Raw genomic sequence first — 18,695 nt, 5'->3', positions numbered from 1 at the left:
ACAGAAGAAAAAAAGATAAGCGTATAGGTTCTATTATTCAAAGGTATCAAGTGTCCTACCAATAATTTCCTTTATAATTTTTATTAATCAAAGATATATACCCATCAACATGAATTTCTAATCTGTCTGACAAATGGCAAAGGCACTGAATTGTTCTTTTACCCACAAGCAAAGAATTATGTGAGTTCATGATGAGACTGGTTTCCATCAGGTGATGGTGGCTTTATGGAAGTCTAGGACTCTGATCACAGGGCCATCATCCAGTCTGCATATTCTGCAGTGAGGAAGCCAAGACCTAGGCGGTTATTTGACTTGGAATCCTCTTTGTATCTCCTGCTTGTCTCTGGGAAAGCTGTTCAATCTCCCTGAGGCTGAATTTCTCTCCCAAAAAACACCCCCATGAAACCAGGGGGTTGTGGATCACTACTTTAGGAGTGTGTTAAGAGTTACATTACACAGTGTGTGAAACCAGTAGGGGCACAATGTTAATTTCTTTTCCCATCTTCTGGGATCACAAAAATGGTGGTACAGATAAGATTTAAACTCAGTCTCTGGCTCCCTGTGTAGAGGTCTTTCCATTGGAAATTATTTCTTCAGTAATCTATTTTGGCCTGATTTTCCCCCAAAAAACAAAATATTAAAAAAATAGATTAGCTGCTTAACTGATGGAATTCTCCAGCTTCTTCCCTGTTTGTTTTCATCCTTGGTTAACTCTTCTAATCAGTTAATTCCAAAAACAAAGACATATAAAACCCAGGAGCTTCATTTGAAAACACTAAGAGCTGTTTATCCCATTAAATTTGTTAATTATGGGGGCACCTGGGTGGCTTAGTCGGTTGAGTGTCTGACTTCGGCTCAGGTCATGATCTCACGGTTTGTAATTTCTAGCCCCACGTTGGGATTTGTGCTGACAGCTCAGAGCCTGGAGCCTGTTTCCGATTCTGTCTCACTCTCTCTGCCCCTCCCCCACTTGCACTCTGTCTCTCTCAAAAAATAAACATTTAGAAAAATAAATTGTTAATAATTTATAATAAACAATAAATTGTTTTAGCAGACAGGCACTTTTTTTTTTCTAAGCAAAATTAAGTATTTTTACCTCAAATAGAATAATCTCCCAATGCCCGTCTACCCATCTTTATTAATTTTGTTTAGAAAGAAATCCACAACAGGGGCACCTGAGTGACTCAGTCAATTAAGCATCCGACTTCGGCTCTGGTCATGATCTCGAGGTTCGTGAGTTCAAGCCCCACATCAGGCTCTGCACTGACAGCTCTGAGCTTGGATTCTGCTTCAGATTCTGTGTCTCCGTCTCTCTGCTCCTCCCCGCCTTGTGCACAAGTGCTTGCGCTCTTTCTCAAAAATAAGTAAAAACGTAAAAAAATATTTTAAAAAGAAAGAAATCCATAACAAATTTTAGCAGGCTTCCAACAAGCTTCTTTATTTTCTTCTTTATTTTCTACAGGCTTCTTTATTTTCTACAAGCAATTCCATGATCCCCACTTCACCCCCCCCCCCCCCCCGGCCCTGCAAAAACCTACCTAACAGCAAATTAAAGATTCCAGTCACAAGCTGAATGCAAAATCTTTGATGTACTCCAAGAAAATATTGTTATGTGACATTTTTGTAGCTAGGGTGAAATCCTTTGTGTTTTTGCAAATCCCCAGTGTTGGCAGACAGGCAAATAACAATTATCTGAAATGAAAGCTTGAAAACAGTAGCAGTTGATCATTGTCATGCTTGGTTGGTTTTACAGCAAATGAGCCTACCAGGTTTGTGGATATTGTTGATCCTTCTCTAGTCTCTAGTCACAGACAGAAGGGACTTTGGAGATTACCTAGGGCCAAATGAACTCCAAGGTATCTGCCAGTTCTAACAAAATTTGCATTACAATCTGGGAATGGAGACTGGGAAAGATAAACTACATCTGTTCTTTTGATGTGGATTTGCTGGTACGTTGCTATCCAAAATTGTCACTGTTTTCCAAACAGGAAGCGCTTTTCAGGAACCGAGAATTCAGAGATTTGCCATTTCTACAAAAACTCTCATACCTATCCTGGTGTTACATCTATATGTGCCTTTTTAGAGAGTCATTTGATTATTTGGAATGTTTCATGTTGGCCTTGTTCCATCTGACTGGGTGATTTCATTAGAAACCTTTGTGTCTGAGAATAATGGTCTCTTTATGCTTTGTGGTTTTTCATTAGAATATTTCAGTAACTCAGATCAGAGGTGCACATTCTAGAGTTAGAGAAATAATAACTGCAAAGTAATTACCCTTCTTTAGGAATAATGATTTTAAAATTATTGTCCTTTTAATCTTCGTGTATGGTGAGAAAAGGAAACATCTGCCTTTGGGTTTTGGCATGTTTATACTACCAGTAGGTGTTTACATTTAATAGTTTGTTCAGGTTCAAAATTATTTTTTTTTTTAAGTTTATTTAATTTTGAGAGAGAGAGCAATTACAAGCAGGGGAGGGGCAGAGAGGGGGACGGGTCAGAGGATTCAAAGTGGGCTCTGTGCTGACAGAAGATAGCCCGATGCTGGTCTCAAACTCAAGAACCGCAAGATCATGACCTGAGCCAAAGTCTGACGCCCAACCAACTGAGCTGCTCAGGCACCCCTGTTCAGGTTCAAAGCTAATACTTAAATGTTTTCCCAAAGCTTATACATACTCCTCTTTTCCCCAAATCTTTTTGTTCTTTCTGTATTATACTTGAGTACCTTTTCATAGAAATAGTAAATACCCAAGAAACAAATCACTGGAGTTGACAGAAGAGAGAAGAATTGCTCCTTAATGAGAGAAGAATTCTTTTTTTTTTTTTTTTAACATTTATTTATTTTTGAGACAGAGAGGGACAGAGCATGAACGGGGGAGGGTCAGAGAGAGGGAGACACAGAATCTGAAACAGGCTCCAGGCTCTGAGCAGTCAGCACAGAGCCCGATGCGGGGCTCGAACTCACGGACCGCGAGATCTTGACCTGAGTCGAAGTCGGCCGCCCAACCGACTGAGCCACCCAGGCGCCCCAATGAGAGAAGAATTCTATATTGTCTCAAGTGGTTGCACACCTGCCTCTCATCCTCCATAAAGGCCGTCACCTCCATAGCTGCCAGAGTCCTGCACCTCCAAGGTAGTACAGTCAGCCCAGAACTCCTTCCCTCAATACTTAACTAAGAGGGCCACCATTTTTCCTCTCCTAAGGCACAAAATATTTGGCTTGTCACTGATTTTTCCTCACACATTTGTCACCTGGACTTGCCTGATCCTGCTCTCCTAATCCCAGATGCACCTTGTTTCTCACCACTGATCCAAATCCTAGCTTTGCTTGTTCCAGTTAATTCAACATGGTTCTCTCTGAATTTTCTTGGCACTTGTATGTAGTCTAAATATGCTGCTTTGAAATTATTTCTGGTTTTATATGTATCTTCATTAGATTCAAACTTCTCAAGGCAGGGGTGCCCAGGTGGCTCAGCTGGTTAAGCATCTGACTCTTGGTTTCAGCTCAGGTCATGATTTCACAGTTTGTAAGTTTGAGCCTGGAGTTGGGGTTTGCACTGACAATGCAGAGCCTGCTTGGGATTCACTCTCTCCTCTCTTTTTGTCCCTTTCCTGCTCTCTCTCTCCTCTCTCTCTCATTCTCTCAAAATAAATTTTTAAAAATGATTGAAATTTCTCAAAGCAAATATCAAGACCTCAGTATTTTCTCATGTATAACCCCCATTGAATCCTTACCTTCAACAAACCACTTAGGCCCCCTTTCCCTCACTTCCAGGTGGGGCTGATAGGAATAGCTGCTTTAGCCTGTTCTCAAGAGTATTATGAAGATCAAATAAATGTAAAGAGCCTTTATAAATGTTGAGGGGCTGTATACTTAGCAGTAAAGTTATACCAGTTCATACATTTTAAAAACTATGCCAAAACAAAACAGTTAATTTCTGTATAGCCACAGAAGTCTACTTGTTGCTTTCTATAAAGTGGCTCAAGCTTTATGCTTATGGTCTTCCACATGATAAATTATTCAGTGAAAATTGAAAAGCTTAGTTATTTGGCTATATGGGAAGATAACTCATATTCAGAAAGCTTTTGAGTAAGATTTCTACAGTGAAGATATATAACATTTCAAGTTAGAAACACATGATATCCAAATACATACATACACACACATGCACACACACCAAAAAAACATCTGGAAGATACATCCACGTGTTAACAGGAGGCTGTAGATACTTCATTTTTCCTCTTTATACTTCTCTTTATTTCTAAACTCCTCTACAATGAACCTATACTGCTTTTGTAATTTGACCAAAAATTAAAGACATGATGATTCACCCACTTTATTCCAACTCTGAGAACATTGAGCTTTTGTATTTAATCATCATTAAACAATTAGCAAAGTTTGGAAATTTTGGAGCTTGGAAAGTTTTAATAACACTGCTAAAAGTGTTTATTATGCTGCTAGTAGTTGGCTAAAAGGTTTTGTGATTCCATTGGTTGCCGCAGAACAACTTAAATTACATGTGCCTAGTTCAGCTATAGCAAATTATGTGAAACGTACTGAAATGTAAGCAAATACCAATGATGTGATGCATCAGGATGAATACATTATTTTTGGATCTATGTATTTTAATCACTTTCCAGTTTTGGACACTCTGTGGAAATGCCCTGACTGCAAAAAGAGGGATATTTGGCAAAACAGGGGATCTTCAGACCATCCTTTGCCTTGCATGTGCCAAAGATGACATCACCTATTCTGGTGCTTTAAATGGCGACATCTATGTCTGGAAAGGGCTCAATTTAGTCCGCACCATTCAAGGAGCACACAGTGTGAGTATGTCCATGTGGAAATTTGGTTATTATTAAATAAGTTGATATCACAAATAAGTGTGTTTTCCTGTTGTATTAAAATCAGCAGAACTCTGCTGAAAACTACCTAAACCTTCATCAAAGATTTCCCCAATTATAGCTATTCTTGTTCACCTTAAAAGAAATAGTTCAAAAGCTCAATAATTTAATTAACCTTCACTTCAGTCATTGATTGGTTGATTAGTGTTATTCATCCACATCTAGAAGAACAGGACTGTTTCATCATCAGTTTTATCTTATAGATCAGTACTTCTCAAATTTTAATGTACCTGTGAATTTCCTGGGGATCTTGTTAAAAATGCACATTCCGATTCAGTAAGTCTGAGATGATGCCTTTGCTGCTGGCCTGTGGCCCATATGTAGACAACTCTTGTTTTTACATTTGTTAGTAAGGGTAGATTTTCCGCACTCTGAGTAAGTAACCTCTAAATCCAAATCACAAGTTCTTAAAATGCAAACAGAAACCATTGACACACTTCTTTTTTGATGATCTGCTCTGTAAGAACATGGGCAAACTTTACTTCTGACCATTCTGCTCTCTTTTGACACCTATAATAATGGTTACACTGCTGTATCTATAGATGATAAAATGGAAATGCCCAGAAGAATGGGGAGATGTGAAAGCTAAAGCCTATTATAGTAAATGGAAATTTGGTAAACAATTTTTAGAAACTCACCAGACCTGTAGCTTAGGTCCTGACCTCAAATTGGTCCCCATTACTCTTAAATAAAGAAAAGTTTAAGCACGTCTTAGCAAAAGAGCTGTAAAATTTTAGATCTTTCATTGGCTTGTATGTTGAACCAATTTTCTTGGCTTCACTAATTATGAAACCAATCTTGAAACCATTCAGAGGTCAGCATTTGTCCCCATGCATAAAAGCAGCTGCCTTAGTAACCTCATTTCTCTTCACACTGGATCTTATGTCAACAGTATATTCTTACAGCACTTCTCAATAGACCAGATAAAATATTTTCCTATGGAGAAACATCTTTAAGTTATGGGACTATTTCAGGTGTGAAAAAAAAAAAGCATCTTCATATAATGCTTAACAAATTAACACAAATGTAATTTGCTTTCAATTAGGCTCAGGTGTTGCTTTCTTGAACTCATTGAGATGCATTTCAGGCACCTGTGTACCAGTAAAAGTGTTTCTGTTCCTAGCTCAGATATCTTTGCCTGATTATTTTGAGAAGTGATTTATATGAAACACCTCTATTGTTGTCTTTTCTTTATAAGGATCAGTTGTCACCTAAAGGAGTTTGATCTTCATATCTACTTTAACCAAGGAATTAGTGAATAATATTTTTTTTCAAATTGCCATCAGTTTAGTAATGGTAAAGGAGCATTTGAACTGATTTGCTTTGGTGGTAGTCATGATTAACTTTTACTCTAGCCAAAATGAAGGATATTATAAATGGCTACTTGTTCTATTGTCAGGATTGCAATAGAGAACAAGGTTTTTTGTTTGTTTGTTTTTTTACATTTATTTATTTTTGAGAGACGGAGTGAGACAAAGTGAGAGCAGGGGAGGGGCAGAGAGAGGGAGACACAGGATCAGAAGCAGGCTCCAGGCTCTGAGCTGTCAGCACAGAGCCCGACGCGGGGCTCGAACCCACAGACTGTGAGATCATGACCTGAGCCGAAGTTGGACACTCAACCGACTGAGCCATCCAGGTGCCCCGAGAACAAGGGTTTTTAAAAATGTTTTTGTTTTTGCTTTTTTTTTTTTTAATCATGAAGCTCCAACTATAATGACTACTTAGAATCCTTCAAGTATTGAGTATAATCTGCCTTACTCAACAGGCTGGAATCTTTAGCATGTATGCTTGTGAAGAAGGCTTTGCCACTGGTGGACGAGATGGGTGTATTCGATTATGGGATACTGATTTCAAACCAATAACCAAAATTGATCTCAGGGAGACAGAACAAGGATATAAAGGTAATGCATGTGGTAATAATTACCCATAACTCTAAAAGTGTTAAATACAATGTGAAGTTCTGTATTTATATTTGTTTCTGTACCCATCTTATTCCGGAAAGGATTTAAGGTAGTTTACATAAATGGATTGCATACACGATCAAAAGTGTGTTAAAAACAAATGGATACCCCTTCTTTCTCATTTGCATGAAGGTATCTGTGTGTACTAGCAGTGGTCCTCCTACAAAGATCAATAACATAATGAGAAAACCACCGAGTGGTATCTTGGGAAATGAGACTTTGAATTATAAAACTGGGAAATTCTGGACAAGTTGGTGACCCTAAATGAGACTGCATCCAGCCTCTGAAAATAAGTAAATAAATAATTGCTAGGTAAAACAAGACCAAAAAATTAGCTTTAAAGTAGTAGCTATCAGAGTAGTAGAAGTTAACTTGGGATCAGGGCTGGGGACCTGGATTCAAATCCAAGTTTTGCCTATGATAGATTTGAGTCAAATGTTTAAAAATCTCTGGGTCTCAGTTTCCTCCTCTCTAAGATGAGGATAATTACTAGCAACAGCCACGTAGAGTTGTATGAGGATTAAAAACATGTACAGAGTGCTTAGAGTAAGTCATGGAAGACAGCCCTCAATAAATATTAGCTATTATTACAATATACTGAGTATGTGTACCAGGCAATACAAAACAGTTTATATACATCTATTTAAATTTTCATCATAAGGGGGCGCCTGGGTGGCTCAGTCGGTTAAGCCTCCGACTTCAGCTCAGGTCACGATCTCACGGTCCGTGGGTTTGAGCCCCGCGTCGGGCTCTGGGCTGATGGCTCAGAGCCTGGAGCTTGCTTCGGATTCTGTGTCTCCCTCTCTCTCTGCCCCTCTCCCATTCATGCTCTGTCTCTCTCTGTCTCAAAAATAAATAAATGTTAAAAAAAATTAAAAAAAAAACTTAAAAAAAAATAAATTTTCACCATAGGTACCAGGCAATACAAAGCAGTTTATATACATCTATTTAAATTCTCATCATATTATAATCTCATCCTTACAGGCAAAGAATTGGGGTTTGAGAGAATTTAAAGTGGAAATGTAAACAGAAAAGATAAGATGAAGTCCTAGGCGATGTCGGTACACTAAGTACGTGGAGGGGGGGCTCTACTATTTGCTGCAGAGGGGCCCCAGACGCTGCTCTTGGCTCCTCCAGCCATCGCTGAGGGAGGGGTTGCTCAGTACCGTGACTTATGCTGTCCACAAGATGAAAACTGACTCACTGCTCAGGTGAAGGTGAATTTCTCCCAGTGCTGAAATGAGAGAGAAATTTCCCAAGGATCTTCCTAGAGAGTGTTCTGTGACAGGAGACCCAAGTCCTCGAAAGGCCTGAAGTGAGCCATTACTCATCAGGTTCTTTTCCACAAAGCCCCTTGATGCAGGCTGACAGCAGTGTGGCCACAGAGGTTTCTTCAAAGGCCAAGTGGTCTGGTGGTGCTCAGAGCTCTCTCCTGACCTGAGGTAGATTCCAGAGGACTGAGAGAAGAATACTACCTATTCTTTAGGCCATCCTCCTTGAATAATATTGTTGTCAACCAAACCTTTCTTAAAAATTATGCAGTACAGAAGTGAGCTGGATCTTGTACTTCCTATATGTACTCAGAGTCCAGTTTCCTAAAATATCTTTTAAATACAAAAAGCTAATCTGGAGATTGGATTGTTATTTTCTTATGGAAGCTCGGGATCATGTTTGGATGCATTTCTGAATACCAGGTACAGGGGTCACCATACCAAGTTGTAAAATGTAGTGTCCACTTCACTGCATTGACAAGGAGACAGTTGAGGCCCTTTAGTTCTCTGCCATAGTGCATGAGCCAGTATAACTTTATTCAGAAAAATACTTAAAACAGATATGAGCAAGCAAGCATCCATAAGAGCAATGTAAAAAATATTGGTAAAGCAGCCAAAAACGTTTGACTTTGAATCATGAAACTTCTTGGTATATATTTCAAGGTAAATGGAGAGAAAATCATGTACTTAGACAAGAGATGAGTTAATTTACTAGGTGGGATTATTGACCATAAACTGGCTAGATGTTGGGGAGCATAAACCAGCAATGATGATTCCTTTTTGGCACTTTATCCAGCTCATCCAGAAACTATATCACAAAATTAAAAGATAGATTTTAAAGTGGATATCATAGCAGAAGTCATACTTACCGTGTTGTACTTTTTTACCTGATACTGAGTCCCTGACTTAAGGGTCTCAAAGGAGAGTTCACAAGCCAGTGCACAATGTGCATCCAGGTAAGTGGGGGTTTATATTGATTGCATGGCCAACTCCTGTCCCTGGAGTCAGAGGAAGATGGTCAGGAACAGCCTGCATTTTTTTCACTCTCAACACATTCCTACATACATGTCCTTGCCAAGGTCAAAGCAGATAGAGGTGGTCCATGGTAGACAGGAAGTGTGCCTGTACATCATAAATGTGGCCTATGGTGCCTGGGCTTACAGTTTATCAGGAGACAGACAGGCATGCATGCATTTGTAGATGGATGACCAGTGAGACAAGATCCCTATTTCCATGGGAGTAATGGACTGTGCTTTCAAAGGATCTTAAAGACCATGCTGCAGTTTGAACCCAAGGGAGCCTTGAGAAGTTGTGCCATTCCTCAAATGGCAGCCACTTTCCTGCCACCTTCTTGATTTTTACAATCACTGCTTACTACCAATACTCTTATTTTCTCAATATTTTACTTTAAATTTATTTTATTTTATTTATTTACTTATTTTAATGTTTATTTAGTTTTGAGAGAGAGAGAGAGACAGAAAATCAGAAGCAGCCTTCAGGCTCTGAGCTGTCAGCACAGAGCCCTACGTGAGGCTTGAACTCGCGAGCCATGAGATCATGACCTGAGCTGAAGTTGGACTCTTAACCAACTGAGCCACCCAGGCACCCCCAAATTGATTTTAATACATCTCTTTTTTTACTTCTCCTTACTATAAACAGTAAAACACTTTTTTAAAAAATATGCATCCTTTATAAAGCCTTCACTACTTTTTTAAACGTTTTATTTATTTTTGAGACAGTATAAGTGGGGGAAGGGCAGAGAGAGGGGAACTGAAGATCTGAAGCAGGCTCTGTGCTGACACCAGCAAGCCCAATGTGGGGCTTGAACTCATAAGCCCTGAGATCATGACCTGAGCCGAAGTTGAACACTCGATGAACTGAACCACCCAGGTGCCCCACCTGTCACACTTTAAAAATGTTGTAACAGAAATCCACTGTTTACTGCCCAACTTGAAAAGATTTTTATTTGAGTCCTCTCTATCTTTTTTGGTGAGTGGGGAGGTGAGACTGACTAAAAGTTAATAAATATTGTTGCTCTTTTCAAGGAACCAGCTCCTGGTTTCTTGATCTGTTCTATTGGTTTTTTAGTCTGTTTCATTTATTTCTGGTTTAGTCTTTATTATTTTCTTCCTTCTACTGGTTTGGAGTTTTGTTTGTTGTTCTTTTTCTAGCTCCTTTAAGTGAAAGGTTAGGTTGTTTATTGAGATTGGTTTTTTTGTTTTTTGGGGTTTTTTTGCTTTTTGGGTAGACCTGGAATGCTATAAACTTCTTTCTTAGAATAGCTTTTGAAGCATCCCAAAGATTTTGGACCTATATGTTTTCATTTTCATTCATTTCCATGTCATTTTGATTTTCTCTTTGATTTCTTGGTTCACCCATTCATTGTTTACTAGCATGTTATTTGACCTCCCTGTATTTGTGTTCTTTCTAGATTTTTTTCTTGTGGTTTATTTCTAGTTTCATAGAGTTGTGGTCAGAAAAGATGCATACTATGACTTTGTTGTTTTTTAATTTGTTGAGAGTTGTTTTGTGGCCTAATAAGTGATCTATTCTGGAGAATGTTCCATGTGAACTTCAAGAGAATGTGTATTCTGTTTTAAGTTGGAATGTTCTGAATATTATCTGTTAGGTCTATCTTGCCCAATGTGTCATTCAAAGCCACTGTTTCCTTGTTGATTTTCTGTTTGAATGATGCGTCCATTGATGTAAGTGGTATGTTAAAGTCCCCTACTGTAACTGTATTACTATTGATTATTTCTTTTTTGTTTATTATTAGCTGCTGTATGTATTTGGGTGCTTCTATGTTGGGTGCATAAATATTTACAATTGTTATGTTTTCTTTTGGGATTGTGCCCTTAATGACTATATAGTGTCATCTTTGTCTCTTGTTACAGTCTTTGTTTTAAAAAAATTTTTTAATGTTCATTTTTATTTTTGAGAGAGAGAGCATGAGCAGAGAAGAGGCAGAGAGAGAGGGAGACACAGAATTTGAAGCAGGCTCCAGGCTCCAAGCTGTCAGCACAGAGCCTGACACAGGACTCAAACCCATGAACCATGAAGTCATGACCTGAGCCAAAGTCAGATGATTAACTGACTGAGCCACCCAGGCACCCCTTATAGTCTTTGTTTTAAAGTCTATTTTGTCCAATGTAAGTTTTGCTACCCCAGCTTTCTTTTTACTCCCATTTGTATGATAAATGCTTTTCTGTCCCTTCCCTTTCAATCTGCATGTTGCTTTTAGTTTGAAACAAGTCTTTTGTAGGCAGTATATAGATAGGTCTTGTTTTTTATCCATTCCATCACCCTATGTCTTTTGATTGCAGTGTTTAGTCCATTTATGTTCAAAGTAATTACTGATACGTATGTACATAATGCCATTTTATTGCTTATTTTATGGTGGTTTTAGTAATTCTTCTCTGTTCCTTTCTTCTATTGTTCTTTTGTCTCAGTTTTTTGGCTTTCTTTACTGATATACTTGGATTCCTTTCTCTTTGTTTTTTGCATATCTATTAGTGGTTTTTGATTTGTGGTTACATAGCATCTTGTACATAGCATCTTGTGCATAGAGCAATCTATATTAAGTTGGTAGTTACTGAAATTTGAATCCATTATTTACTCCTGTCCTCTCCTCAGGTTTTAGGTGTATTGTTTCATGCTTTATATCCTTTTATTTTGTGAATCTCTTGACTGAATTTTTATAGATATGCTTAATTTTACTCCTTTTGTGTTTCCTACTCTTTGCACTACTGCTTACGGTCTTTCCAATCAGTCCCTTTTAACATTTTCCGTAGCACTGGTTTAGTGGTTGTAAGTTCTTTTAACCTTCTCCTTCATTTAAAAAAAAAAATTGTTTATTTATTTTTGAGAGAGACAGAGAGAGAGACAGTGTGAACAGGTGAGGGGCAGAGAGAGATGGAGACACAGAATCTGAAACAATCTCCAGATTCTGAGCTGTCAGCCCAGAGACTGACGTGGGGCTTGAACTCAGGAAATGCAAGTCATGACCTGAGCTGTAGTCAAATGCTTGACCAATTGAGTGGCCCAGGCACCCCAACTCTCTCCATTTTGAATGATAGCTTTGCTGGATAGGATATTTTTGGCTTTAGGTGTTTTTTTTGTTTTGTTTTGTTTTTTTGTTTGTTTGTTTTTCAGCACTTTGATTATATCATGCCACTCTCTTCTGGTCTGCAAAGTTTCTGCTGAAAAATTAGCTTATAGTCTTATGGAGTTTCCCTTGTATGTAACTTTTATTTTCTCTTTCTGCTTTCTTTTTTTATTTTAGAGAGAGGGAGTGCAAGCAGTGAAAGGGGAAAAGGAGGGGAAAGGGAGAGAGAGAGATTGAGAGATCTAGAGATCTTAAGCAGGCTGCATACCCAGCACAGAGCCCAACACAGGGCTTAATCCCATAACCCTAGGATGATGGCTTGAGCCAAAACCAACCAACTGAGCCACCCAGGCACCCTTCTCTTTCTGCTTTTAAAACTCTCTCTTTATGACTGCTTTTCACCATTTTAATTACAGTGTGTCTTGGTGTGGACCTCCTTGGTGTGTGTGATTTTGTCAGGGCCTCTCTGTGCCTCCTGGATCTGGATTTCTGTTTCTTTCTCCAAATTCAGGATGGTTTCACCTATTATTTCTTCAAATAAATTTTCTGTCCCCTTTTCTCTCTCTTCTCTGTCTGGGATACCTATAATGCAAATGCTATTATGCTTGATGGTGTCACTGAGTTCCCTAACACTATTTTCATTTTTTATTATTTCTTTCTTTCTCCCATTCAGCTTGCTTGCTTTCCATTACTTTGTCCTCCAGATTACTGATCTATTCTTCTGCCTCCTCTAGTCTGCTATTTATTTCGTCTAGTGTATTTTTAATTTAGTTATTGAGTTCTTCACCTCTGATTGGTTCTTTTTTTGTTTTTGTGTCTTTAAGGGTCTCACTGAGGTCCTCCATTCTTTTCTCAAGTCCAGTGAGTATCTTTGTGACATTTACTTTAAATTCTATATCAGGCATATTACTTATCTCCATTTCATTTAGCTCTTTTGCTGTGATTTTGTTCTGTTCTTTCATTTGGCACTTAACTTCTTTGTGTCCTCATTTTGTCTAACTCTCTTTATCTTCTTCTCTGTGTTAGGCAAGCCAGCTATTTCTCCTGTCCTTGAAAGTGGTGGCCTTAGAAGAGGTCCTTAGTACCCTGAAGTTTAATGTCCCCTGTTTTCCAGAACCTGGCACTTCAAGGGTGTCTCCCATGTTGTTGCATGTGCCCTGCTGTTGGGGCTGAGCCACTTTTGCTTTCATTTTTGTCATCTGCATTAGGTCTCTTTGCCTGTTATAAGCAGTGTTTGTCCCATATGTTGTTAGTGGTCCTGTCTGGATTCTTCTTGGGCTTGAGTTCAGTCAGACCAGGCATTTACCAGAGATGCGGTAGCAGTGAACTGCAGAAGAACATGGGGGTGGAGTGCGTGGTGTTAGCAAGGTCTGCTTGGGTCTACTGTGGAAGGGAACCTGGAGCTGAGGCCTTTCTGGAGGGGTAATATCCACAAGGGAACACAAGGGTAGGATGCAGTATTAAGCAAGGTAGGTAGAAATGTTCGTGCTGTTCTGGTTCCTGCAGGTGTCCATGTGTCTAGTTTGGGGATGGATGTAAGAAATAGTGCCTGTGTTCCTGGAGAAGTCGCCCAATGATCCTTGCCCCTCCTGCATGCTCTGAGATTAGTAAGCAAATTTCCTTCCTGTATACCACTGGCATTCTTCAAACTGCTCCTTTTATGCTATATCTCCACAGGGCTGTTTGTTGTGCTCTTTAAGGGTGGGGACTCAGTTTCCTCTCATCCTCCTGGCTCTCCCAGAGCCAAGCCTGCTGATTTTTAAAGTTCCAGGTTTTAGGACCTACTGATTGTAAGAACTCACAAAATTTGGCTCCTCTGGTTTTCGAAGACAAATGTTATGGTGATTGATCTTCTCTCAGTGGGCTCCCTGGTGTCAGAGTCTGTTTTTCTGTTTTCTGTTCCTGCAGTATCCCTTCCTTCCATGGACAGTCTTGTGGGTCCATTTAGCTTCCAACCACATCTCTGCTCCTCCTCTCCTCTTTGGTGTGATCTCTTCTGTATATTTAGCTGAGGAAAGTTTGTTCTGCCAATCTCTGGGTCCTTTTCTGGGTTCCTTACACTGATGTAGGTATTATCTAGTGATATCTGTGGGTTGAAGTGAGCTTAGGATCTTCCCACTCCACCATCTTCCCCAGAAGTCTTCCACTTTAACCATTTCTAAGTGGATATAATCAGTGGCATCATTTAAGTCCATTCACACTGTAGTACAACCATCATGACCATCATCACCAGACATTTTCATCTTCTTAAACTGAAATTTCATACCCATTAAACAGTAACTCTCTTTTCCCCTCTTCTCTTGGCCTCTGGCAGCCACCGTTCTACTTACCATCTCTATGAATTTGCCTGTTTTAATTACCTCATATAAATGAAGTCATACAGGATTTTCTCTTTTTTGACTGACTGACTTCTCTTAGCATGTTTTCTCTTAGCAACATATCTTTACATGTTGTATCATGTGCCAGAATTTCCTAAAGCTGATTAATACTCTTTTGTATATACTACATTTTGTTTATTCATTCATCTGTGAAGGATACTTGCTTCCACCTTTTGGCTATTGTAAATAATGCGGCAATGAACATAGATGCATAAATATTTCTTTGAGACCTTACATTCAGTTCCTTTGAATATGTAGATAGATAGATCTAGATAGAAGTAGAATTATTGAATCGTATGGTATTTCTATTTTTAATTTTTTTGAGAAACTGCCATACTGTTTTCCATAGCAGCTGCACTATTTTACATTCCCACTAACATGGCACAGAATTCCAATTTCTCTACATCCTTGCCAAATATTATTTTTTTTACTAGCAGCCATTCTAATATGTATGAAGTGTTATGTCATCTTGGGTTTGATATGCATTTCCCAATGATTAATGATGTTGAGCATTTTTTGATAAGCCTGTTGGCCCTTTATATGTCTTCATTGGAAATTTCTGTTCAAGTCTTTTACCCATGTTAAAATCAGGTTGTTTAGTGTTTTGTTGTCATATCTTAAGAGTTCTTTATATATTCTAGATATTCTCTCTTTATTAGATACATGGTTTGCAAATATTTTTTCCCATGCCATAAATTGCCTTTTCACTATGTTGATTATGTTCTGTGATGCACAAAAGTTTTTTTTATTTTGATGCCCAATTTTTTTTTGTTACCTATGCTTATCCAAACAGTCATTGCCAAAGATACTGTATCATGAAGTCCCCCCCCCATATTTTCTTACAATATTTTATGGTTTTAGCTTTTATGTTTAGATCTTTGATCCATTTTGAATTAATTTTTTTTTCTTGGAAAGAGAGAGAGAGGGAGTGAGTGAGGAGCAGAGACAGGGAGAAAAAGAATCTCACAAGGGGCAGAGAGAGAGAGAGAGAGAGAGAGGGAGAAAGAAAGGGAGAGAGAGATGCAGGGTTCACCGTACGTGGGGCTCATGCTTACCTGAAGCAGTGCTTGTGCTCACCCGAACCAGGCAGGACTCAAGCTCACCAGGGGTAGGGCTGGAACTTACTAACCGTGAGTTCATGACCTGAACTAAAGTCAGATGCTTAACTGGCTGAGCCACCCAGGTGTCCCTTGAGTTAATTTTTGTATATGGTGTAGGCCAAGGGTCTAACTTCATTCTTTTTTTCTCTAAAATATTTTTAATAACTAATTTAGCAGTGAAACTTGACCCGAACTTAAATGAGGCTCTTTGTCTTCATATGTGTGAATATTCTTACACATTACTACAGAAATATTTGATTTCAAGGTGCTGCCCCAGACCCCATTGGATGTATTACATGAGTCCAAAACCCAAAATTTTCTGAATTCCACAATTCCAAGTGCAACCTGCCCCAAGGAACCTCAGATATATGGGATAGTGGAACCCCTAAATGTTTTTCAGTGAAAAATTCGGGAATTTGCAAGCTGGTAGAGACCTTGGATTTCAGAGTGTAGAGCTCTCACCTTATGGATGAATACAGTGAGGTCAGAGTCCTTGGCATTCAGCTAATTGTAGGATTCAGGCTCTAACTCCTATCTCACTTTAAACTTAACAATGCATTTTGAGTTTGATCATTTTTAAAACAAATTTATGATATGCATAAAATAATGAAGCTTAAATGACTTACAGCGATAACAAAAAAGCCAAAAATAACTCTTAAGGCAACCAAAATGAATTACATCAATGGTAATAAAATACTTGGATATAGTGGTTGTAAATGATTATGTCTAAAGAAATAGGGTAATTATTCACACAGTATAGGATGTATTATATATTTACTCATTGAATAAACATTTATTAAGCATTTACTAAGTGTCAGATACATGCCTAGCAATTGGATGAGCTCATCTAAAAAGCATGTTTCAGGCATTTTACTTAGGAGTTTTTTGTGTATTTATTTTAACTTCAAACACGTATTTGTTGAATCGTAGCTCTCTCTAATAAACTATATAAACTTCAAATCCAGAGATGTCTTGTATTAGGTTAGGCAGCATTACCTCAGCATTAAGCAAGAGTAGGAGGCTCATGTCCCCTTACAAGATAACCCTTCGTAGACTTTTCATCACATCTGCTGCCCCTTTGGTGGCCTGAACCACTGTTTTTAACATAGATTTCTGCAGTTGCTTTATATTTATACCTCGTGTCCCTGCTTCTCAGAATAGCAGCTGGAGAGATTGTTCAAAATTTATGTGAGCCAGGGGCACCTGGATGGCTCAGTTGGTTAAGCATCTGACTTCAGCTCAGGTGATGATCTCATCATGGTTCATGGGTTTGAGCCCTGTGTTAGGCTCCACACTGACAGAGCAGAGCCTGCTTGGGATTCTCTCTGTCTTCCTTTCTCTCTGCCCCTCCATGACTTGGACTTTCTCTCTCTCAAAATAAATCAATAAACTTAAAAAAAATCTTACATGAGCCAAATCACATTATTCTCCTCGAAAAAGAGTCAAAGTCCTCCAGATGGCCTACCAACTCCTCCCCTTCATGCCTTCCTCCTTCCATTCTGCCCTCTGCCCTGGCTGCCACTGTCTCCTGTGACCTCTGAGCTCCCAGGCTGTTCTGTCTTTCTGCAACACTGTCCCCAGGGGTCTGCGTGACTACTGCCCTCCTCTTCAGGACTTAGCTCAGATGAACCTGTCCTAATGTCTTATTTAAAATTGAAATCCCCTCAGCCTCTACTCCCCCAGGCACTCCCCATCTCCTTCTGCCAGATGTCCTTCTCACCTTGTAACAAACAATATAATTTGCCTTTTATTATGTTTACTGCTCTTGTCTGTTTCCACAAAAGCAGGAAATTTTGTTCACTGATGCTTCCTAAGGGCTTAAAACAGTGCCTGGCACCTGCAGGTGCCCTGGAAATAGCTGCCGATGAGGGAATGAAAGGTACGTTATGTGAGTGACTGGGGTACAGAGCCTTGGGAAGGAGCACAAGTGACAAGGACACAGAGGGAGACACAGAGCTTGGTTCCTTTCTTTGGTCAGCCTGCTGTATTCAAGCTTAAGCCCTTAAACACCAGTGGTCAGAGGTCAGAGAAAGGTTTAGGGAGGCACATATCATGCCCATCACCTCAGATAGGTCACCCTGTTCTGGAGCACAGAGGGAAGGGTGGAGGACAGGATTGCAAGTGGCAGTCCAGGTTATTCTTCCCCACTAATCTTAATGCCCTTTGGCTTCCTCAAAGTACACTGAGGATCATAGAGTGAAGTGGTTCTCAGTCATGGCTGATTCTGTCTGCTAGAGGACAGTTGGCATTGTTTGGAGATGTTTTTGGCTGTCACAACTGTGGAGTGCTACTGGCATATCTGAGTAGAGACCAGGGATACTGCTGAACATCTTACAGTGACACCTTGCAATGATCACCATCATGAGGAAGAACTATCCAGCACTCAATGTTAAACAGTGCTGTGGCTGAGCAGACCTGGTATAGAATATTCAAGAGACCAACTCTCAAATCTGTGAGCACCCTGGTTTACAGTAGAAACAGAGAAAGCGCCTTCTTTTGTTCTGGTGGTTCCTTGGCTGTCTTTCTTACCTCCCTCTGTCACCTCTCCCCCTGTCTGCCCATGATTGTCCTTGGGGCCAGGCCACCTGCTTCACTGTTGTTCTGCTCAAGAACTGGAGGTACTACAGGAGACCAAGCATGAGCAGAAGGTGGGATGGTGAAATAGGCCGCCAGGGGACATATGTGGTGTTGTTTGTTCAGACTCGAGGTGGAATGTGCTGTCACACGAGCAGAAGCTGACTGTCTGGTTTGTTCTGATAGTAATTCCCCTGTGAACACTCTTCTTGAACGTGTCTTAGATAAAAACCAGCCTGGGAGTTCCTTTGCTGTGTGGGTTTGGTCATGTGTTTCTGCCTTCAGAGGTCCTGTTAGGCTGTGTGGATTCTTCAGAGTTCCTATGGCCACAGGATTTGGAATCTTGTGGACTGAATTTTGCAATAGCCAAGGATTTAGTAAAGAGTAACTTTCATTATGAAGTC

The 18,695-nt window shown here is 39.5% G+C and overlaps 1 protein-coding gene across 4 annotated transcripts in view; it reads left to right on the top strand.

Annotated features, from left to right (window-relative positions):
- Positions 1–18,695, top strand: part of EML6 (EMAP like 6) — a 285,377-nt gene that overhangs the window by 134,538 nt on the left and 132,144 nt on the right. For all 4 annotated transcript variants that reach the window (XR_009602202.3, XM_060605873.3, XM_060605862.3 and 1 more), the window contains exons 6-7: positions 4,639–4,824; positions 6,668–6,803. Coding sequence is in view for 3 of the 4 variants with exons in the window: in XM_060605873.3 (XP_060461856.1) it covers positions 4,639–4,824; positions 6,668–6,803 (322 nt within the window). In the remaining variant the exon portion in view is untranslated. The remainder of the gene's footprint in view (positions 1–4,638; positions 4,825–6,667; positions 6,804–18,695) is intronic.

Source organism: Panthera onca, chromosome A3 (genome assembly GCF_046562875.1).
Source record: "Panthera onca isolate mPanOnc1 chromosome A3, mPanOnc1 haplotype 2, whole genome shotgun sequence".
In the NCBI taxonomy this organism is placed as follows: Eukaryota; Metazoa; Chordata; class Mammalia; order Carnivora; family Felidae; genus Panthera; species Panthera onca.
The sequence above is the reverse complement of the archived record's forward strand: the minus strand, read 5'-3'. Positions and strand labels throughout refer to the sequence as shown.